Source organism: Oncorhynchus nerka, linkage group LG22, assembly GCF_034236695.1.
Source record: "Oncorhynchus nerka isolate Pitt River linkage group LG22, Oner_Uvic_2.0, whole genome shotgun sequence".
Taxonomy (NCBI): Eukaryota; Metazoa; Chordata; class Actinopteri; order Salmoniformes; family Salmonidae; genus Oncorhynchus; species Oncorhynchus nerka.
In genome coordinates this window covers 65,339,810-65,364,234 of record NC_088417.1, presented here as the reverse complement: position 1 = coordinate 65,364,234, position 24,425 = coordinate 65,339,810, and the positions used below count along the sequence as shown (strand labels likewise).

At 42.6% G+C, this 24,425-nt stretch overlaps 1 protein-coding gene across 1 annotated transcript in view; it reads right to left on the bottom strand.

Moving 5' to 3' along the window:
- The window catches only part of wwc1 (WW and C2 domain containing 1), a 45,106-nt gene extending 20,917 nt beyond the window's left edge, over positions 1 to 24,189 (bottom strand). The window contains exons 1-10 of the mRNA XM_029627630.2: positions 23,120 to 24,189; positions 16,438 to 16,547; positions 16,043 to 16,246; positions 15,464 to 15,540; positions 12,670 to 12,749; positions 11,402 to 11,531; positions 8,632 to 8,781; positions 8,305 to 8,375; positions 5,426 to 5,668; positions 3,878 to 3,967 (exon numbers count right to left, since the gene is read on the bottom strand). Coding sequence (XP_029483490.1) covers positions 3,878 to 3,967; positions 5,426 to 5,668; positions 8,305 to 8,375; positions 8,632 to 8,781; positions 11,402 to 11,531; positions 12,670 to 12,749; positions 15,464 to 15,540; positions 16,043 to 16,246; positions 16,438 to 16,547; positions 23,120 to 23,238 — 1,274 coding nt within the window. The 5' untranslated portion in view covers positions 23,239 to 24,189. The remainder of the gene's footprint in view (positions 1 to 3,877; positions 3,968 to 5,425; positions 5,669 to 8,304; positions 8,376 to 8,631; positions 8,782 to 11,401; positions 11,532 to 12,669; positions 12,750 to 15,463; positions 15,541 to 16,042; positions 16,247 to 16,437; positions 16,548 to 23,119) is intronic.
- Between the last annotated feature and the right edge of the window lie 236 nt (positions 24,190 to 24,425).

Sequence of the window (24,425 nt, the reverse complement as noted above, 5' to 3'; positions counted from 1 at the left end):
TCGGCAACATCGGCCTAATGTCTAGTTTAACGGCGATGTGCAAAACCGATGTCAAAGCTGACGTGCATCCCTATATAAAACGTAGGTAGATGATGCCATGAAAAATACACAGAACAAAAGCAGAAAAATACAAAGCACACACTTCCAACAACTAAACAAGTTCAAATCGAGCAGTCATTTATCCTCTCTAGGGTATGTGGGACGCTAGCGTCCCACCTGGCTAACATCCAGTGAGATTGCAGAGCGCCAAATTCAAATACAGAAATACTCATTATAAAAATTCAGAAAAGATACAACTATTTGACATTGCTTTAAAGATTAACTTCTTGTGAATCGAACCACAGTGTCAGATTTCAAAAATGCTTTACTGCGAAAGCATACCTTACGATTATTTGAGAACATAGCCCAGCAGACAAATCATTACAAACAGCAACCAGCCAAGTAGAAGAGTAACACAAGTCAGAAATAGAGATAAGATTAATCCCTTACCTTTGATGATCTTCATATGGTGGCACTCAGAAGACATTCATTTATTCAATAAATGTTCCTTTTGTTCGATAAAGTCTCTTTATATCCGAAAACCTCCATTTTGTTTGCACATTTTCTTCAGTAATCCACAGGCTCAAATGCAGTCACAACAGCCAGACAAAAAGTCTAAATTGTATCCGTAAAGTTCATAGAAGCATGTCAAACATGTCAATCCTAAGGTTGTTTTTAGCCTAAATAATCTAATATTTAAACCGGACAATAACGTTGTCAATATAAAAGGTAAACAAGAAAGGCACTTTCTGGTCGCGCGCATGAAAATCTCTGTGACACGGCAGGGTCCACTCATTGATTGCTCTTACTCCCTCATTTTTCAGAATACAAGCTTGAAACAATTTCCAAAGAATGTTGACATCTAGTGGAAGGAATTGGAACTGCAACTTGAGTCCTAAATCGATGGATACTGTAACGGCATTGAATAGAAAACTACAACAAAAAAATCCTACTATCTGAATGGATTTTTCTCAGGTTTCGCCTGCCAAATCAGTTCTGTTATACTCACAGACATTATTTTAACAGTTTTGGAAACTTTAGAGTGTTTTCTATCAAAATCTACTAATTATATACATATCCTATCTTCTGGACCTGAGTAGAAAGCGGTTTAATTTGGGCATGCTTTTCATCCAAAATTCCAAATGCTGCCACCTACCCTAGAGAAGTTAAAAGAGTAAGACAATTTCGGGGCGACAATTCAAAGGCCAAATCCATTTACGCCAAGATAATGGAATTCATTGCCCTTGATAATCAACCGTTCTCTGTCGTGGATGATGTTGGCTTTTGCCGACTGGTCGAGCACCTCGAACCCCTTACCGGAGTTAGACAGTATTGTTGAATCTATGAGCTTCTTGCTATGGACGTCACTGCTATTAGCCTCACAACTGACATTTGGACCAGCGATACCACCCCCATGAGCATGCCGAGTCTGACAGCACAGCGGGTCGACGAGGATTTCCTACTGAGGAAAGCCGTATTGCATGCTCATGAAAGTGCTGGTTCTCATTACACTGCTACCATTTCAATGGCATTCGAAAACATGAACACACCACTAGCACCATTCGAACTGACTCGAGAAATAAGCTAATCAACTGTGTCTGCAGCAGACGTGATACCCTCTCTCATGGCATTGAAACGCCTGTTCAACGAACTGCCAACAGACCGTGGGGTTAAAACTTGCAAAAGTACTCGAGGCTGTGAACAAACGATTCGGTGGCATTCTCTCTGAGCCTCTTTACTGTGTCGCCACCATGCTCGATGCTAGGTACAAGGATCGCTACTTCGATGCAGACAAGAAACAGGGTTTGCGCGAAATGCTAGACACAACTGGACAAGATGGAAACAGACACAGTGAAAGTGCGCACCGAGGAAGAGGCCATGGACAGACAGAGCTGAAACTTCACTACTTGACATATATGATAAAATCCTGGTTGAGAATGAAACGACTGAGCAAATGAAACCGCAAGTAAGTGAAAGAAAAAAGGTTTTACTGGTAATGGGGACATACGTAAATGCCAACAAAACATTTTGGTCAGTGTGTGTGTGTTTCAACTATTTAACTGTACTAGAATGCTTAAAAGGCCGCTAAAAATTTAAATATCGGTTACAGGTCTAGTTATTTTTTGTCAATAACAATATTGGAAGGAACTGACCGTAGAGCGCCGAGACAGTATTGTGTCCAGGCACAGACCTGGGTAAGTGTACCAAAAAATGTCTGCATCATTGAAGGTGTCCAAAAATACAGTGTGCACTGTCACTGTGTCCGTTTCCATCTTCTCCATCTTCTCCAGTTATGTATGTAACATTTCACGTAAACCCCGTTTCTTGTCTGCATCGAAGTAGCGGTCCTTGTACATAGCGTTGAGCATGGTGGCGACACAGTAAAGAGGCTCAGAGAATGCCACCGAATCGCTTATTCACAGCCCGTGTCTGCAGTTTTGTTGAGCAGGCGTTTCAATGCCATGACAGAGGGTATCACGTCTGCTGCAGGTGCAGTTGATGAGCTTATCTCTCGAGTCAGTTGTTCGAATGGAGCTAGATAGTGTGTTCATGTTTCCAAGCTTCAAACATGTTCTCAAATGCCATTGAAATGACAGCAGCGGTATGACAACCAGCACATTCATGAGCATGCAATTCAACGTCCCTCAGTACGAAATCCTCGATGACCCACTGTGCTCAGACTCAGCATGCTCATGGGGGTGACATCGCTAGTCCTAATGTCAGTCGTGAAGCTAATAGCAGGGACACTATTACTGTTCAACTCCGGGTAGGGAATCATCTGAAAAATAGCACACTTGGTAGTGTGTACCGGTGCTCGACCAGTCGGCGAAAGCCAACATCCACGACAGAGAACAGTTAATTGTCAAGGGCAATGAATTCCATTATCTTGGCATTAATGGATTTCGCCATTGAGTTGTCTCGCTGAAATTTTCTTACTCTTTCAAATGACCGCTCGACTTGTTGACTGCTTGATCCACACAGCAGACATTGTGGGCTAGGTTAGGAATGCTGTGTTGCACGTGAAGCGCCAAATTTTACGTGGCGTCATTACGTCATGTACATACGCAACTCAGCTTTGACATCGGTTTGCACATCAGCGTTAAACTAGACATCAGGCCGATGTTGGCATTTGTAGCTAATATCGAGCAATTCCAATATGTTCACCGATATATCATGCATCCCTAGAAAATACTGTAGTCTACAACACACCTCATGTGAACTTGAGGTTCAAGAAATGAAAGATAAAATATTTTCTTGTGAATGAGGGGAATGTGATCTTCACCATTCCCCAGCTCCCCTGTAGATCTTGGATTAAAATATCACTCTTTCCCCTCAGAGGGTAGCGAGTAGGCTCAGGACGCCAGGCAAGGCCGGGTTGTGATGTTTATTGAAAATACCTTGATGAAACAGCTTGCAACTCTACAGTTGCCTCGAAGGTGAAATGGGTTAATTGGATGAAAATGTTGAATGTTCAGAAGCACTAAGCCCATTTTGAGATGTGAGAGGCTAGATAGGAGAGGAGACAGAAGAGGCTGTGCTCATAGAAGTGTGTAGTGATTCGTGAACAACTTCAGATCAGAGTGCAGTAGTGGTGTACCATTACACCTTAGTGACTAGAACCTCACCAAGACCTCCACGGTAAAAATGTTGCCTGTGTCTCCATGTAGACAATAAAATGTATTCTTAAATCGGTTTTCATTTTGAATGTGCACATCGAGTTGTGCAATAGGAGTTGACATGCTTAGTAGATACATTTAAGTGATTATACCTCCTGAACTGACAGTGTGGAAGTGTTGGGAGACAGTAGCTGAATTGTTGTACAGACGGGTGTACATACCTCTTGAGCTGAGTGTGTAGTGAAGAGGCCAGGCGAACCATCTCCTCCAGCTCTCTCACCAGCTCGTTTCTCTTACAGTGCAATCTCAATCTGATAGAAAACAAAACATGTTAGGTCACAGCCGGATTGAAAATATATACAGCAGTATTGACACAGTTAAAAGAGCAAAAGGCAGACACTTGTGTCTCATAAAAGACATCTTGTTATCCAGTTCTTTGTTTATTGAGAGAGTGTGTCAGTGTAATGAGGCTTTAATGGAAACAGGCCATAACATAATAACAGAGTCTTTTGATCATCTTCCAGGCCGCAGTTACAGAACCAGCAGTTAGAAAAAGGCATCTTTTGTTTCCAACCTACATCCCCGGTTAGTGACGCTCAGGTTACAGGAAGGGAGAAACCAGAGAGGGAACTCAATGCAGGTACAGTATTGAGAACAGAGAACAAGGTAGCTGTTTAGGAAAGATAGAGGGGGAGAGGGAGGAGGAATATGAATGAGAGAAAGAGGAAAAGAGACAAGAATGTGAGAGAGAAAGGGAGAAGAGAATGTGAGCGAGCGAGAGGGGAGAATGTCCCAGTCACAAGGCCCAATTCTTGTAGTCCCCTTGGTTACCTGATCCAGAGTGCAGGTGTCCAATCACTAAAGGGTACAAATTCACCTTAGAGGGCCAGTGATGGGTAAGACGCTAGGGGGAAGGGGTTCTACACTACATATAGTATCCACTTCTACAGTCTGTGATACAATTACAATCATGAGCCATGAATGTCATGAAAAAAGGTTATGCGGCTTGAAGCAGCAAACACAACAAAAGGTGCACAGGTATGTCGTGTGTCTGGGAGTAACTCTTCCAGGGTCGACATACACAACGTTGGGTCGACATAGAGAGCACAGTGTGATGCTTTTCAACCGGTTTGACAGTGTTTTCTTGAATCCAGATGGAGACGTCGGTCTGTTTTCCATAGTTAGTGTTCAGTCTAGTTTCTATTAACAGAGCCCAGTCCATCACCATGTCCACATCAGGGAGTAGACCTTTGTGCTAATGTAACAGTCATATCAGGTTCTGCACCCGAGGCACTTGCACTATGTCTTTTCACTGCAGCTAAGGTACAGTACAGTATGTTGTGGGCCTTGTTCTGCCTATCTATTCCCTGTCTGTGAATATACTGCAGCCTAGTTCCAGTGGGATTCCAATGGCCCCCTCTCTCCTTCACGCAACAGACACACCGACCCGTTGTCTGGCTAGCATTGAAATGAGATGTATAAATTCATTTTTTTTTTATATATACTCTTTTGGTGAGGTGCTGACTAACGGAACACCAAAAGCCAAAAAGTGTCAATAAAAGTTTCCTGCCAAGACAGAAGAGTGGATGACTAATTGAATCTCCTGTATCATTGTATGTGACCATAATGCTTTCCGGTTGTGCAGCTCTATTCCCTCTGTTATCCCTCCTTCCCTGACCGTGACCTTACCCAGGGATGGAGTGACGGCCAACTCTCAATAAGTCAGTGAGCCCCAGGGGCTTAGTTGGGGATAAACCCCCCATGCTCACCTCTCAGTCAGGGCCTTGCTCTGGTTGTCCCTGGCAGCCTGCAGGTCTCTCTCAAGCATCTTCTTCTCAGTCTCAATCTTCTCCTGTTCATTGGGCGCTCTCTTGCAGGGCTTGATGTACTGCAGTTCCTTCAGTAGCTCCTCCTTCTCATTGATGAGGATGAGGCGGTCGCGCTCCGGGTCTAGCAGCCCCGGCCAAGCCTCACTGTCCAGTTTGGCTATCTGCACCTCGATGGTGGCAATCCTGGGGTTGGAGGGAGGAGAGGACATCATATAATTCATGTTCTTTTATGTTGTATTTAATTGTGTGGAGAAGTTTAATAGAGATATAATATGGCTTATAACATGTTAAAGGTCATTATAAAGGCTCATGAATGCTCATAGCAAGTTATAAAGTCACTAGACTGACACTTGATGATGGGTTGTGTTGGGAATAAGCAATCTAGATAACGTGAAAAATAATGATTTTATGAATATCACTCGCTGCAACAGAATACCATTGTGGATACCATTTTCATGTGTCTGTGTCCAGTATTAAGGAAGTAAGAGGTTGTTTCACGAGTAGGGCTGTGGGGGTCACGAAATTGTCAGCCGGTGATTGTCAAGCCAATAACTGTCATTCTCACGGTAATTGACCGTTAATTAATATAAACACATTTAGCATCTCCTGGCTTCCACACTGATCTTTAGACAGGTCTAAAGAAACATGATATGAAGAAAATGTAGTCTATTTCAGAAGAACAGAATGGCATAAGTTGTCCTTACCGTTAGGTCCTGATCTGGCTATGGGCTATACTAGTTAATTTAGTAGACAAAATTCACTTAGAATTCCGTTGCATTATTTTATAGTATGAAGAATACAATTGAACAAAGCTGAATAAAATTGAAAGGATTTGAGGGTGTGCACACATGCGACTATTCTGTGTTGAGCTATGAATAAGCACATAAGAAATCATGGAACCAAAAAAATAATAATTCTATATTTGAGATTTTTTTTTTTAACATGTATGCGCTGTTCCTTTGCCTGCACATGCTGGGCATCATTCACATGTGATAATATTCTCACCCATCAGACTATTCTCAATTTAATCTGGTCTTTACATGTACTAAATAATGTGTGTGAAATTAATTATAATTTAGAAATGGGCCATTATCATGCACCAGTCAGAACAGGGGCGGTGGGAAATAGAAGACATCATCCGTATGCACTTGAAGCAGGACGCTTTCCCACAGTTCATTTTCATGCCAGCCTGGTAGGCTACTTCGGTTGTACAGCAAAGCAATATTAGGGAAGTTGCTAAGTAAATAAATAAATAAATAAAGTAGACCTAGCCTAAAGAATCTTCCTCTTTTTAACAGAGGCCATCAAAAGTATTTTCTCAATCAATTGCATATCCTATGGAAATGTTGCACAACTCGGGCTTATAGGAACACATTTTATTCCATGCATCAACCAGCTATGAGGAGCTGGCTCCCACTGCGCAACAGGTGGTCCTATACCGCTCAAACTCAATGTCAGGGCTCCCATGATCACACAGCCACACAATCTCCATAGACAAACATTGGCAGTAGAATGGCCTTACTAAAGAGATTAGTGACTTTCAACATGGTACCGTCATAGGATGTTACCTTTCCAACAAGTCAGCTCGTCAAATTTCTCCCCTGCCAGAGCTGCCCCAGTCAACTGAAAGTGATGTTATTGTGTAGTCAAAAAGTCCAAGAGCAACAATGCCTCAGCCGTGAAGTGGTAGGCCACACAAGCTCACAGAACGGGACCGCAGAGTAAAAATCGGTCCGCGGTTGCAACATTCACTACTGAGTTCCAAACTGCCTCTGGAAGCAATGTCAGCACAAGAACTGTACATTGGGATCTTCATGAAATGGGTTTCCATGGCAGAGCAGCCGCACACAAGCCTAAAATCACCATGTGCAATGCCAAGCATCGACTGGAGTGGTGTAAAGCTCCCTGCCATTGGACTCTGCAGCAGTGGAAACACGTTCTCTGGAGTGATGAATCACACTTCACCATCTGGCAGTCCGACGGACGAATCTGGGTATGGCGGATGCCAGGAGAACGCTACCTGCCCCAATGCATAGTGCCAACTGTAAAGTTTGGTGGAGGAGGAATAATGGTCTTGGGCTGTTTTTCATGGTTTGGGCTAGGCCCTTTAGTTCCAATGAAGGAAAACCTTAACGCTAAAGCATGCAATTACATTTAAGATGATTGTGTGGAAACAGTTTGGGGAAGGCCCATTTCTGTTTCAGCATGACAATGCCCCAATGCACAAAGTGAGGTCCATACAGAAATGGTTTGTCGAGATCGGTGTGGAATGACTGGCCTGCACAGAGTCCTGACCTCAAACCCATCAAAAACCTTTGGGATGAATTGGAACATCGATTGCGAGCCAAGCCTAATCGCCCAACATCAGTGCCCGACCTCACTAATGCTCTTCTGGCTGAAAGGAAGCAAGCCCCCACAGCAATGTCCAACATCTAGTCAAAAGCCTTCCCAGAAGAGTGGAGGCTGTAAAATAAGCAAAGGGGGGATCAACTCCATGTTAATGCCCATGATTTTGGAATGAGATGTACGATGAGCAGGTGTCCACATACTTTTGGTAATGTAGTGTACCTTTCTAGCTAATAGACTATTGTTAGAGTTTACACTTCCTCTTCCAATGAAATGCAGGAAGGTCAAAACAACTGTCTACCAAATCTATTCATTTTAAAATGTTGATTACTTCTACCTGCCAATATCATTCACCTGATAAGACTTAATGTTACTTTTTTTTAATGTGCTAACATACGATGGGGTTCCCTGGGTTGCCAGTTGGCCTGGGAAAGAAAAGTTTGAAAAACCCTTATTTGGGTTACACAAGTTACCTTCTTTTTGCTTCTTCATACTTCAGGCTTAGTCGAACCTTCTCTGCCAACTTGTTGGTGTTGGTCCCAAACTGGATCAAACAAAAGAATAACAGAACTGAAGGTGTGGTGTGACAAACCTACATTCTGATCAATTAGTGATGCAAGCAGTATCTGTGCATCATTCCATGGCACGCTTCCAAAGGTTACACCTGGGTCCTGTTCATTAGGTCACACCAAAGCAGAACATTTTTGAACAGAAAACGAAAACAAGCATTTCTTATTGGACAAGTCCAGGTAGTGCTTCCCAATTTGTCCATTTGGTGCCAACTGAACACAACCTCTCACCTCAGCAGGTATGTCTGTCTGGGAGCTGGTTTCGGAGTAGAGTCGAGGGATGGACAACTCAGAGTTGGCCAGGGAGGGGCTGCTGCCCCACAGGTCAGACTGAGAACCCACTGAGTCCAGCTGGAAGCCATCCTTAAGCACTGCTAGTTTCTACAGGGAGAGGAGACAGACATACTGTGTACAGGCTTGACACATCAGAGAGAAGTCACGGCTAGTATTGTTTACATATTTTGCTGTGTATCTTGAATTTACAAAGCTCCTGTCCTATGGTTTCAATCTTTAATATACAGACCATAGTCGTGTTCACAGAGATGGGGTCCTGTACATTGCATAAAGATGTGCTTTTGCAAGTGGCCAAACATGGTAACCTAAATCAATGATAAAATCAGTGCAGTCAGTGATAAAATAAATAATAAATGGCTCAGCACTGAATCAGAGTGGAATGAACCTCATCTTTAATATTAAAGTACACAATTCAAGCAAAACCAGCAAAGACAAGACTGGCAACTGACACAATGCTGACTGAGTTGGACGGGCTTCATACACTGCAGTCAGACAGAAAATACAAATCACACACATACAGTTGAAGACGGAAGTTTACATACACTTAGGTTGGAGTCATTAAAACTCGTTTTTCAACCACTGCACAAATTTCTTGTTAACAAAAAATAGTTTTGGCAAGTCGGTTAGGACATCTACTTTGTGCATGACACAAGTAATATTTCCAAAAATGGTTTACAGACAGATAATTTCATGTATAATTCACTGTATCACAATTCCAGTGGATGAGAAGTTAACATACACTAAGTTGACGTTGCCTTTCAACAGCGTGGAAAATTCCAGAAAATAATGTCATGGCTTTGGAAGCTTCTGATAGGCTAATTGACACAATTTGAGTCAATTGGAGGGGTACATGTGGATGTATTTCAAGGCCTGCCTTCAAACTCAGTGCCTCTTTGCTTGACATGGGAAAATCAAAATAAATCAGAAAATAAATTGTAGACCTTCACAAGTCTGGTTCATCCTTGGGAGCAATTTCCAAATGCCTGAAAGTACCACGTTCATCTGTACAAACAATAGTGTGCATAACCTGAAAGGCCGTTCAGCAAGGAAGAAGCCACTGCCTCAAAGCCACCATAAAAAAAGCCAGACTATGGTTTGCAACTGCACATGGGGATAAAGATCGTACTTTTTGGAGAAATGTTCTCTGGTCCGATGAAACAAAAATAGAACTGTTTGGCCATAATGACCATCGTTATGTTTGGAGGAAAAAGGGGGAGGCTTGCAAGATGAAGAACATCATCCCAACCGTGAAGCACTAGGGTGGCAGCATCATGTTGTGGGGGTGCTTCGCTGCAGAAGGGACTGGTGCAATTCACAAAATAGATGGCATCATGAGGACGGACAAATAAGGGGATATATTGAAGCAACATCTCAAGACATCAGTCAGGAAGTTAAAGCTTGGTCGCAAATGGGTCTTCCAAATGGACAATGACCCCAAGCAAACTTCAAAAGTTGTGGCAAAATGGCTTAAGGACAACAAAGTCAAGGTATTGGAGTGGCCATCACAAAGCCCTGACCTCAATCATACACAACATTTGTAGACAGAACTGAAAAAGTGTGTGCGAGCAAGGAGGCCTAAAAACCTGACTCAGTTACACAAGCTTTGTCAGGAGGAATGGGCCAAAATTCACCCAACTTATTGTGGGAAGCTTGTTGAAAGCTACCCGAAACATTTGACCCAAGTTAAACAATTTAAAGGCAATGCTACCAAATACTAATTGAGTGTAAGTAAACGTTTGACCCACTGGGAATGTGATGAAAGAAATAAAAGCTAAATAAATGATTCTCTACAATTATTCAGATATTTCACATTCTTAAAATAAAGTGGTAATCCTAACTGACCTGATTAAATGTCAGGAATTGTGAAAAACTGAGTTTAAATATATTTGGCTAAGGTGTATATAAACTTCCAACTTCAACTGTACATACAACTGAACTGTCAGCTGCAGAAGGCTGGGGAGGGGAGACAGCCCAGTGGAGAGAGAGAGAGAGAGCACATGAGAGAGAGAGAGGCTCTGCATTATTAAACACAACCCAGCCCCTACTAACAAACACACTGTTTGTTGTTTTCTACTGCCACCCAGATTAAAACTGGGGCACATTTGATGTGCGTGTGTGTTTTGCATGAGCGCACGTGTGTCCCACTCCCTCAGATCAAAGCAGAGGAGGAAGCATGAAGAAGGTAGGTCGACTACCAACCCCTCCTCCAGCTCAGCTTCTAAAAGACTTAGCATGCTGGTGAATCATTGATTGAGCAGCAAAGTCATGACAGAGTCTGCAGTACCATGCGGTCTTGTCTGTCTGTCTGCTACTCAGCCCAGGGGCGCTGGGACACAGGTAACAAGGGAGGTGGGAGATACACCAGCAGAGAGAAAATGCTGTGCCATGTGAGATGAAGAGGAACACGAGACCAAGACGAGACTCTGCAGCTCCTGTCTACTCCCTTTCTTCTTCGCTCTCTCCTTTCTCTTTCCCTCCCTGACCATCAGCCCACCCCATCTCCCTCCCTCTTTACACCTTTCTCTACTTCATTCTCACTTTCCTTTCCATGACAGTCAGCCTAGCTCAAAAAAGCCCCCCCCCTCACTCCTGCATCCTCTGATCCCCCCCATCGTCTCATATGAAGCTGACAGGCTGTCATCTACCCATCTCCTCATAGCACTACAACACCTGACCCCCTCCCTCCCTCATCCCCCTCCCTGCTTACCTGCATGAGCTCCTGTTTCTCCTTCTCCCCGGAGCTGATGGCGTCCTTGATAGACTTGACTTCGTTCAGAATGGCCTGCGCCTCATGGAGCTTGAAGCCGTACGGCGCACTGGACACCTTGTGATCGATCCTTGAGGGAGGGGAAGAAGAAGGATAAGGTGGGAGAGGAAGAGAAAGTGAGGGAGAAAAAGAGTGAAAAAGAGACAAGTTGGAAACTGACCAGCCAGTGATATAGGTTATGAAACTGAATCAGTGAGTATGCCTAAATACTACATAGATAGCACTATCTTGTACATTGTTGCTCTCATATTATTCATCTTTAGTTTTGTGTTCGTTAAAGAGGTATGTTGTTTAAAAAAAACATTTCATTTTCACTATGAAAATACTAGTGACACTTTTAAACCATCCTGATCTAATCTGGATTAGAGTGAACAATAACAAAACTAAGGATCCAGGACAGGAACCAAACTGGATTTTAAGGGCCACAGGTGTAGAGGAAAGAGCCTGAAGCCCAGACAGTCAGCTACACATGGAGAGACCGTCCGTGGCAGCAGCATCAAATATGTAAAGTCAGTCAACAGCAAGTCATGCATGCAGTGGAATAACAGGTCTTTCCACATTGTTCAGAGAGCAGAGGAAAGGAGGGAGGGGGCAGCACTCCTTCACTGAAGACCAAGGAGAACTAGAACCAGTGAAGCCTATCCAAGCCTTTTCCACTTCAGTATAAATATATACTGTTAGAATAGATACTCTCGTTATATTTCGGTCTTTTGTTATAAAGACCCTGAAGTATTTTCTCTGGGAAAGGAGAGTTGAGGACAGACAGGATGTAGCAGTGTTCGTATATTAGTACGGTTTCATGATTGTTGGTAAATGTTTGATAGCAAAGGAAGGTTTGAAATTTGATAGCAAAATGAAGGTCACGGAAGAACGGTTGGAATCCAGTCGAACTACTATGTAGCTTGTCATTCGTTTAAAAAAATGTAACTCGCTGAACTGAGGCAGGGCACATCTGTCTTTTTCCACAACGGCACTCCAGGCATTCAAAGAGAAATGGGTTTCACAGACAAAAATTGTGATATTTGACCATTTTGAGGGTCATCATCAAATTCAGTCAGGGAGCTGCCTTTTCAACCAGGGTGAGATGAGGGCCTCAAGTGTGTTGATAATGGGAATCTTTTTACGGCGGTATCGAAAAAAAGCAGAAGCCTACTACTACTACTACTAAGTGTAATTGTGATCGTGTAATGATGTTGGGTTGCACTTACTCTTTCAGTGTTTCAAAGCCCTGCTCTTTATGCTGCAATTCTTGTTTCATGCAGGCGAGGTCCCTCTTCAGCTTATTCACCTGAGACAAACAAACTAAATCTTATTTCTCACATACACATGGTTAGCAGATGTTAATGCGAGTGTAGCGAAATGCTTGTGCTTCTAGTTCCGACAGTGCAGTAATATCTAACAAGTAATCTAACAATTCCCCAACAACTACCTTGTACACACAAATCTAAAGGGGTGAATGAGAATATGTACATATAAGTATATGGATTAGCGATGGCCGAGCGGCATAGGCAAGGTGCAGTAGATGTTATAAAACACAGTATATACACATGATATGAGTAATATCAGATATGTAGACATTATTAAAGTGACATTATTTAGAGTGCATTGAATCCATTTATTAAAGTGGCCAGTGCTTGGGTCTCATGTAGACAGCATCCTCTCTGAGATAGTGATTGCTGTTTAGTAGTCTGATGGCCTTGAGTGACCGGAATAGAGTTATTTCACTGAGAAGAAAAAAAAGTGCCCAAATTGAAATACTATTGATTACTGGCAATATGATTATGTTCGGCTTATTCAACTGAGAGAAACACACTGCATATTTTACTGAAATTACGGAAGATATGCATATTTTACTGAAATTGATTACGGAAGATATGATTATTCGGCTATATTTGGGAACAGCTTTTGTTATATTCAGCTAATGTTTGTTTCATGAGGAAAAATTATTTGGATATAACTGGATATAGGCCGATTACATATTATTAAAGCAAAACATTCCCTTATTGTTTTTTTTATGAAATGTGAAGGAAAGATCCACAAATAATCCAACAGAGGGTGTTATTTAAGTGATAATGACCGAGAAGCCGGTGTTCGGAGGATATATTAGCATAGGTGTTGTTGGGCCCGAGACAAACATATTCAAATAATGATCGACATATTTTAATTAAAAACGCTATTTTGATTCATTAAAATCATACCATTTCTATTTTACCCCTTTTTTCTCCCCAATTTCCTGGTATCCAATTGGTAGTAGTTACAGTCTTGTCTCATCGATGCAACTCCTGTATGGACTCGGGAGAGGCGAAGGTTGAGAGCCATGCGTCCTCTGAAACACAACCCAACCAAGCCGCACTGCTTCTTGACACAATGCCCATCCAACCCGGAAGCCAGCCGCACTAATGTGTCAGAGGAAACACCGTACGCCTGGCAACCTGGTCAGCGTGCACTGCGACCGGCCCGCCACAGGATTCGCTAGTGCACGATGAGACAAGGATATCCCTACCAGCCAAACCCTCCCTAACCCAGACGACGCTGGGCCAATTGTGCGCTGCCCCATGGGCCTCCCAGTCGCGGCCGGCTGCGACAGAACCTGGACTCAAACCCTGAATATCGGATGGCCCAGCTAGCACTGCGATGCAGTGCCTTAGCCCACCACGCCACCCGGGAGGCCCTATTCATACTATTTCACCCTTCCACAAGATGTAGTTTTGTTTCGGGACTATGATTGCTAGCCAAGCCGGCTGGTCGTTGCGTCTATTGTTTCCGTGGACAGAGACACGACCCAGTCATTCAGTCTTTTTGTTCTGTATCTATGGACAGGACCCAGTCGTTCATTCTAAATGTTCCATTGCCATACTGGTTGGCAACATTCTTATCCCTTGTTGGCTCACTAGCCAAATACAGCTAACTTAGTCATGTCAAACAGTGCAAAAACAACAGCAGCTGCATTTGTTTAAGCTGTTTTCTAGGGACATTTATTTGGATACATCCATAACAATGAGCTAATGAGGCACGATTTCACCTGGCATAGAAAATACGTTCTCTCATTAGGACACAACAACTTCAAACTGAAGCTGGAAAGAGTGCAAACTTGCTGCACTGTTACATTTTACCTTTTTTCAATTGATATTTATTTGCATATATATCCATAAAAATGATGCCAGCTGATTCAGGATTTAGGCTGGCTGAGAAATTATGCCTGCCACTCTCTTCCCGACCCCTACACGTTCATTACTATGGGACAGTTGGAGATCAAATCTGAAAATTGAAACAATGTTGCAAATGTCGGAGACAGACAGCAAAGTTCATATACAAATCTCCGCTGCTGAAAAATAAATGTTAGTCTAAAAGAAACGTGAGATAACATCTATATGCTTTTTAATGGTGGAGATCATGTTAACTTCCCTGCCTGGGCTGATGAGACAGTGGAGTGCGCAGTCAGATGGAACAGAGTAAAAAGGCATTTTAACATCATATATTTAGCTGGTGGTATCTTGTGGAATAGACACGGGCTAGAATGCGCTTTTAACCAATCAGAATTAGCCCACCCGTTGTATAATGTTGCACAACGCCAACCGACAGCTCTGGGATTCGTCCCAAATGGCACCCTATGTAGTTAACTACTTTTGACCAGAGCCATAAGGGCCCTGGTCAAAAGTAGTACACTATATAGGGAATGAGATGCAATTTGGGACGCAACCCTGGGTGGAGGTCTCAGACAAAGATGTCACTTACACACATTCCTCCTTTACAATGAGAAAGAGTTGGACACTCAGTCACTTAGCAACAGTCCATTGGACTAAGCCTTTTTCATGCACTAATGTTTGCAAATCTTAGGGATGAGAATTAAGTCAAAACAGGAGACTTAAAGACACATATGGGTATACACATCCATTCCTAATGATTACTGAACACACGTAAAGCAGTCCATAGTTGGAGTACGGAGATGGTGTAAAAAAAAAAATGTTATTAAATTATTTATTTATTTAAACAGTTTCTTACCCTACTTTTGGAAGTGACTATCTCGGCTTTGAGGATTTCTGGGTCATATTTACTGCTGGAGGACGATCTGGAATTCACTGTGGGAGATAAGAGCCAGGGTGTTATCTAATCCTCTACATCACGCTATTCAACTTCAAGGCCCTACTCATCAATCCTCTGTGTGTTATCAAACTACTGTAAATCACTACTTCAAGTCTGAGCAATGGCAGAGTATTCCTCTTAGGAATGGAGTCAAGTTAAATAAGTAGGGAGTAGCTTTAATTCCCCAAAAATGTAAATTACTGACAACTTGAGTGAACTATGATGTGCTGTAATCCTGTGGTCAAATTTATGTGCACCTCCCCAGTGTCAAAAGCGTTGCATCACTCAGAAGAATAATAAAAGACTACCAATCACTCTAGTTCTCTTCTCTTTTGCCACCTAATCTCTCTGATTCCTTGCGCCCTGTTTACGTACAGCCCTTCAAGTTTCCTGGCTTCTCTGCCCCCTTTTGACCCTCATCACCGTTGCTACCTGCACACCTGTTCCTTCTGCCAGCCCATAAACCTGCCCCCCCCCCCCCCCCCGGCTTGTCCTTACAGCTGGTCTGAGAGGTGGACTTGTCCTTCCAGGCGTCATTGAGCTGGCGGTACTCCTGCTGGGCCAGGCGAAGCCGCTGCTCCTTCACCTGGTAGATCTCTTTCTGGGCGCTCAGCGAGTCCTTGGCCACGTCCAGGTACTCCCGCAACATGACCTCCTGCTCCCGCTGCCACTGGGCCCGTGGGTCCTCCAGCTGAGTGCTCTCTGATGGTGGTAGAGGGGAAAGAGAGAGATCAAGGGGAGAGGAAAGGGAGACAGAACATAACAAACAAGAAAGAATGAGAGAAGAAATGTTGAAATAATTTTGCATCTTCATTTGACTGGCCATGTGTTTCTTCACAAATGTGTGATGAATATGGGTGCCAGAAGTTAGTGTTATGGAGAATTGGACTCACTTGTGTTATGGTCCACATAGTAGGCCCCAACATTGGGGTCGTAGGCCTCCTCCCAACCCACTGGCAGCTCATCGCCAATGCAGTCAGCAAATGTCAGAGGTTTAGTCTGCCTGAAAATCACACACAAGAAACAACAGTCAACTGATGGTAAGAATTAGAGGTGTCACAGCAAGAGTAAATCAGGATGACCATGACAAGATAGTGGGCCAGCCAGGGTGCATGCAAAGATAGCCCTCAGTGACAACCAAATGATCTACCAGAATTGCACGATGTCTGTGTGTCTCTAATAAAAGGGCCCTAATTAGGTCTCTATTCGCATCGAGTGGGGTTTGCAAAGCACAATAGCTGGAAGCTGGGACCTGGCATTTCACAAATTTCCTAGATGTTTCTGAGGCAACCCCTCCAGGCCTTCCAACACCAAGCCAGGCTCAGGATCACAGGATACCCAGGAGACCTCAGTGGCCACCATACATAAAAGGCCCCTCGGGAAGACTCTACCAGCACGACCAATGTGCAAAGTGCCAATGGAAAAAGGGAAGGGCGCTATTTGCTGAGTAACATCCAAGAATCAGCCTTTCAGTTCGTACATTAGGTGGGTTGGATATATTCAGGTGTTGTCTTCTTCATTCTGATCTAACTTGGCACACTTGGGTTCACAATTAACCTAATCCCAATTTCCCTCATAGCTATGACATAAACCTAGGTTGAAGGATAGAAAACATAAGCTTATGCAAGTTATCAGTGGCGTAGGCTACATGTGGGAAAACTTGTCTTGATCTATTCCTTTGCTCAAACTCTTTTCTGCAGACGGCAGATATTACCATCCTCACAGAGACTTTTTGCTCAGGGTGAAACCCAACAAGTTCCTTTTTAACTTTATGAATAATGAAAAAGGCCTGTTCTAAATGTATCTCAGAGGAAAAGGCTTTGCGGAGAGAAAAAATTCCCAAAAAGCTGTCTGCTAGTGCCAGGTCCTTTGAGTGACTGTGTGCGCATCATCCCATTATTTGATTCATTCCACTGTCCTCTCACCCCTGCAAATCCAGTCCCCTAATCACTCGGAGCTGATGGCCGAACTCATCATTACCCTCCGAAAAGCGCGGACTTACTGTCTCAATAGACCAATCAGAGAGCTTTAAATAGGCCCAGAGCTTAGCGTGAGCCACTCACTGGCTGTGCACTGGCATGCAATACCTCTTCCAGTCTGTCTGGAGTGGACACCAGGCTGACATCTCCTAATCTCTTCAAACAGTGATGAGTCTTCCAATAACTCATTTGGGTAGTGAGTGAGTGGCCCCCTTAAGGCTTCTATAATGGTCTTTTGTGAACCACATGATAAAACAAATCCTGTTTCTTTCCAGCCTTTTCCATAAGCTGTGTGATATAGGAAATACCAGGCGCGACCATCCCTTAGGAAAGCACTCCCCTGGAGGATAGGGTTTTTTCAAGATTCTGTTGAATCTATTTAAACCCATAAACTACTAGGCCTACCTTATGGGCAGTATGTGTGAGTTGCTTACAAATACAAGCATTAGTTGGTTTCCCCTAACTAATGCGTCACTGTCATCAAGAAGCTTAGCTAGCTAACTTGCTAGCAAACAAACCAGCTATGTTTTGACTCAAAGTAAAGGGATGGTGTTTGGAGTTGGCAGGCTCGTTGAAGTTGAGCCGTTTTCTCCAGTGGTTAGCTTCAATGTTGACTATTCGACTGACTTGCAGTGTGCTTCTCTGGTGCCTTCGCTGCTGTCGTGGCTTCACCCAGGTGGGTGTAACACATCGGTAGTGGATGATTCTACCCATAAGAGTCTGACTTTAGAGACTAATACTGAGAAGTGCTGCTTCAGAGATGGCAAGTCCACGGTGCCCTGATGAAAGGCTGGACCAGTCTGAAACCCCCTGGATGTGCCCCCCTCAGTTTCATCTCAACTGCCTCTACTTTACATGTCCTCCTGGGCTGACTGCTTTGTTTTTCTTTTTCATTATTTAACTAGGCAAGTCAGTTAAGAACTAATTCTAAAACCGCTGAGGCCATGAACTACCATACCTGCCATGATCATCCATTCATTGACATTTTTTTATTTTCTTCAAAAGAGCATGTATTTTTATTTATTTTTGCTTAAAGTGCTTTGGATTGTAATGAAAAGCACTATAAAAAGTTATAAATTGTCATTATTAATACTCCATGCAGACCAAGTAGGCCTTTATAGCGAGAGCGGATTTCAGAGTCCATAGTTGTTGATTTTACAGGTTTAACCTTTAGCTAAGTGTTTCAAACAAAGACAGGGGGTCCGGCATTTCCTGGGGCCTCTTTAATCAAAAGGTGCGTGCGCACAAAAAAAGACAACCATGCCTGCACCAGTTCCCGCAAAGGTTGGTATTTATCCCTTTTGAACTTGACGGGAAAGTGTGCGCATCGCCACGCAAATCTCAGACCATGAATACGCAAAACCTCTAGTGGTTGATCAACTGTATTGCAAGCAAATTGTTATTTTTGTGGAAATGGGGGTGTTTGTGATTCACAGGAATTATAATAATGGTAGACTAATAAAAAAAAAACATTAAAACATAGGCCTAATTATAAAACAGATAGATTTAAAGTTGGTGAGAAGATTGCATAGCAGCATGTCGCCTAAGATAAATACAATATCTTACTTTTATTAAATAGGCCCAAATCAATCATATTGCAGGGCATGTCTCCCCTTTTCTGACATGACTGGTTCATTCCTACTAAACAACAATAATAGGCTAACATTTATCCATCACGCATTCAATAGGCAACCATGCTCGAAAGTAAATAGACCTGTAGCCTATGACAGCATGGGTAGGCTACAGTATTGCAGAGCAATAGCCAAAAGTGTGACATAATAGCCTATTTAATCTCAAAGCCTATACCAAGGCAGAAGATAAAACACAGGCACATATTGATGAACAAAATTTTGAACAACAATTCATCTTTTGAATATCGGTGTGGGCTGTATGCAACATTTACTTTTAAAATTGTTCAAGACAATCAATCTTGCAGAAGTGTTTGGCACGCGCTATAGGCGGCATGCATTTTTTTCATTTTTTAAAAAGCCACTGCAAAAGATAAAACATACTGCTCAAACCTTCACAGAAATATGATCAAATTTGGCATTGCACTTTAGAAACTCATGGTCCAGTTCCAACATCTCCAAATCATACAGGAAATGAGGGCGTTTTTGTTACCATAATCAAAAAAAGACACCATCGCACTCTCCCAGAAGTGTGGTTTGTGTGTAAAAACCCATGAATTCGGATAAATAAAAAGTCGTAATGCGTCCTCACTCAAATATGTCACAAAGCTTAATTCATTTTTTATTATTATTTTCACTGCATTAGGGATAGCGTACACAGACATGTCTGCTTTGCAGCCTTGTTCAGTGTGTAGGTGCAAATCTTTTACATTCAACACAGTATTTGTAGGCAACACAGGTAAACAACTGATGAGCAGCAGGTGCTTCTAATCAGTTTTTGTTACCATAAAAACGGTGAATGCAGGGCATTTTCCAAGCGGAGTTGTAAAGCTCGTTCACGAGTGCAGAAATAGTATGGCAGCGATTTATCAATGAACACATGCGTATATGTTGCGTGTGACAGTTTGAAATCCCAATAGTTTGTTGTGCACGCAAATCCAAGAACCTCCATGTATGCCAACATTTTTAATAAGGCATGGTTGACAAGAGGCCCTAGGTGAGCTGCAGCATTACTAGTTAGTCAAGTGGCAGGGTAGAAAACACTAGGCAGGTTTGCATACAAAGTCAAAAGCAGGTGATAATGCTCTAATGCAAAGCGACAAAGAGTGCGGCAGAGTGAAAACATGTGGCAGCATAACTGAATGATGAGTCAGACTCATTCATCGCACTATAAATTCCTCAAGTCAAATTTATGAGACTCCAACCTAGATTTCATAGCACTCAAGGTCCAACAATAAAGTAGAGCTGCTAGCTGCTTCAACTCCCCTCCTGCAACAGCTTGGTATCTGGGAGATAACATTCCATTCAGCTGACAGAATGCATTGGGTGTGTGCGTCACCATGAGGGTGGATAAACAATATGTCTGGCTGAGGTATGCGAATGCAGCCCAGAAAGATACTGACAGGGCAGGGGCCAACGAGATGCATGCATGTATGCATGGTATGAATGTTGGGCTCAGTCCTCCAGTTACCATCTCCATTAAGCCTAACAGGCTTCATTCTTGAGCTTAAAGGATAACATTACTCAGGTTTGATAGGCTAAGGGGACCAAAGAGAAAAAGTTTTCATGATTACATGGTCAGACTGCCATACTACAATACCTTTGGGATATTGTAGTATTTGAAAATGTTATAGGCCTGTAATAGCTGTAGAATGTATCATAGAACTTTGATCACACTTGGCTGGTACATTCTTTGGTTCCACAGTGAGAGGTGTTTGTGAAAGCACATTTTTCACCAATAGGACAGACCAGTCTAATGGGAATTTGTTATCGTCATCAGTAGGCCTCCTAATAACCCCTCATCAGATGTTGCTCAGCACAGCAAAATAAATGTATTTTTGCTGAACAGCAGTAGAAGGATATGTAAATGTCCAATGACAGTTTTGGGCCAGTCTGGTCTGGTTATTTCAGTCTGAGATCAATACTTTGAGAATGGCTGTGTCTCATCTCAGACTTAGTACTCTGGGCTGGCTTCATGTTCTACTGTGCCCTCCCACAGATCAGTGAACAGCATAGGAGACACGGTACGGTCTTGTATGGCACAGATGGTAGAGTGTGGCGCCATTGATGCCAAGGTTGTGGGTTTGATTCCCATATGTAAAATATATGCACGTGTGACTAAAAGTGTCTGCTAAATGGCCTATATTATATATTAGGAGACAGGCATATGACTTACAGAAGACAGACCCTTTACAGTGACAGTCTGTTCCTCACTTGGCTCAACCCCTCTCCTTTTGACCGCAACTCTATCCCAAGTTGTGATGTTGTACTTTGACCCTGTGCACATTGGCAAGCAGTGAAAGGGATTTTAAATGAATCAGTCTTTACTTTACAGCCTCTGTGCTCAGCCCTCCTCAGCCGTGCATTTTAGGAATGTGTGTTGAGGTCTTTGTTTACAAAGTTCTGCCATCTTGGTCTTGCTGCTACCAAGGAATTTCACCAGGGAGGTGGGGAGGTCTGTGCCCTTGCTTCTGTCATGTTATTGGACTTTTAATGTAAATGGTTCTGTGTGCTGACTGCAACAATGACAGCCACCAAGGAAAACAGGTGTAACTTTTGACACAAAGCCTATTTTCAAAATCTTGTAATATAATATGAAGGCCTATCCTTATCCAGGCTGAATGAAAAATAAAATCCCATAATCTCAAGCATTCCAAAACTAAGCTATTAAAAGAGATTTTGTGTCAAAGTCCGAGTGGATTTAAGTAACTGCTAAAACGAAATTAGTTCCAAAGTATGGTTGCCACCGAGGTTCTGTATAAATATAGTATAAACCTTCCGGAGACACCTGAAACCCCACCTCTTTCAGGAATACCTAGGACAGGATAAAGTAATCCTTCTCACCCCCCCCTTAAAAGATTTAGATGCACTATTGTAAAGTGGCTGTTCCACTGGATGTCTTAAGGTGAACGCACCAATTTGTAAGTCGCTCTGGATAAGAGCGTCTGCTAAATGACTTAAATGTAATGTAATGTAATGTAAATGAGACCCTGGCTGTCATGACCCAGTTCTAAGTATTGTAAGCCTATTACACTAAAATATTACTAGGGGGAAACTAACTCAAACCCAGAGGGCTAATTTCCAATTACAGGAATGCCTTTTTTATTTTATTTTAACCTTTATTTAACTAGGCAAGTCAGTTAAGAACAAATTCTTATTTTCAATGACGCCTAGGAACAGTGGGTTAACTGCCTGTGAATGCCTGGTTGACCATGAGCCACATTCCTGTGGAAAATCTTCATGTTTTTTTTTCCATCAACACCCAGGCTTGATTTATAGTACGTAGCCTGGGCCGCTATGGATCTCCACTATCATCTGGGCTTAATGTGCCAAAACCAGTAATAACACACCTGTCTTCCGGCGATCGGTTCGTACATAAAACATCCTCCATTTAGGCTGCAAAGGCATCAGTCTACTCCTTTACAGCCTCTAATTCAAAAACGGGAAATGTATACATACTGTAATTAAACAGCATTTGCCCCCATTTTCGGACAACGTCTGGTTGTTACATGCGAGGGGCAACATGAGGAAGTAGCATTAGCCACTCTAGCATGATGATGTTAAATTTTGCTTTATTATGACAATACGCGAAATGCCATTAAAGCTCGTTAGAGGAAACCGATACTAATAAAGCATGAATGGAGGATGTTTTATGTATGAATTGGTCGTGGGGGACACTAGTTTATTACCGACTGGGCACATTAAACCAAGACGTTAGTGCAACTCCATAGCGCACACTCGCTGCTGCCCAGGCTAGGTTTATAGCCTATTTTGTTGTTACATTATGTGACACCTCAAATTGTGATGTAAACTCAAAGATTGCAGTTGAGTCCATTCATTAAGTGCCAAATGAACCATTAGATTAAGAGCACTTGATGGATGATGATAGTTGTTGATAGCGCATATCATCAATCTATCAGCAAGACTCAACTGCTTGCTTTTAGAGTCACTGGAATGTCATACCATACCTGTCTCTTGGATCAATCCAACTGGTGGCGTGGTTGATGTGGTCGATGTAGTAGACCTTCCCGTCAAAATCCCGGGATTCTTCCCAACCCTCTGGTAGTGGTAACTCCTTCCTTGGCATGTCAGACGAGTCTCCATGTAATATTCTCTGCAAGTCCTCTAAATTCTATCGAAGGTAATCCACGTTTTGTTGTATGAAGTATCGTAAAATCCTAAATGTGAAAACCATCACTCGTTTCCATCAATTCACAAATTCTGGCCTGTGTGTGTGTATTGGATTACGTTATAATCCATAACGTCTCGCCGTGAATGTTCCCAGAGTACGAGTAGAAAAGGTTTGCCAAACAGTGGGTGTTTTCACAACGAAGCAATATGATACAATTTCCTAAATGAAACAACGTTACCAGCACTGATGCTTACATTATTTCTTTTCAGAATACCAGTTATTTTGTGGCCGTTTAACTCAGCAGTAGGCTAACAATATTACAACCATGCTCACACTGGAATTGAGAGAGTGATGTTCCACGCGCATTTGAAATCATCGTTGTTCAATGCTCATTTGTTCGTCTATGTACAATACATTGTAGAACATGAAACAAACTTCATTATAACTTTTCAAGCGGGTTGTCCAAGGATTGTGTCGGGACAGCTCGACTCCTTACTGGATATTCAGATGAACCGAAAAGTGTATTTGAAATCGGCAAATCCAGCCAAGGTTGGGAGTACGAGTAGAAAGGTTACTCTCACTCAACATCACCAAGGTTGTCTCACCATCCAACAAGAAGATTTTCATAAATATTTTAGATCCCCTTTCGCTTACTGGCCACCATGTTTAGCTAGCGAGACGTATGCTAACCAGTCACCCTCTCGTGCTCTATCATATATTCCCTTATTCCACAGAAGTAAGCGACATTTATCTCCACATTCACGGTAAATCTTCGTGTAAAATTCCGGTAAATCCACATTGAAGTTGTCTACTTAGCCATCTATCTATAATTGTTTGTTAAACTGTTTCCCTTTTTCCTTAAAGAGGCAGTAGCAAGTCGCCTTCCAGAGTACTGTTTCGGTTGGTCGCGATTCACACCGGTGTGAAACTAGCCACAATAAGGATTAGCGCCAATAGTGGCGTTTGCCTTCAGAATAAAAATCCGCCATTGAAAGTGATTCAAACTAAAACAAATAGTGGTATCGTGCCATATTTGGACTATGTTAAACAAGGTCGGAATGTTGTTATATAAATCCAACCAAATATAATAATAAGTTAATGTGGCTCATTTCGCACGGGTGTTTAGTATTTAGGCTGTAAAG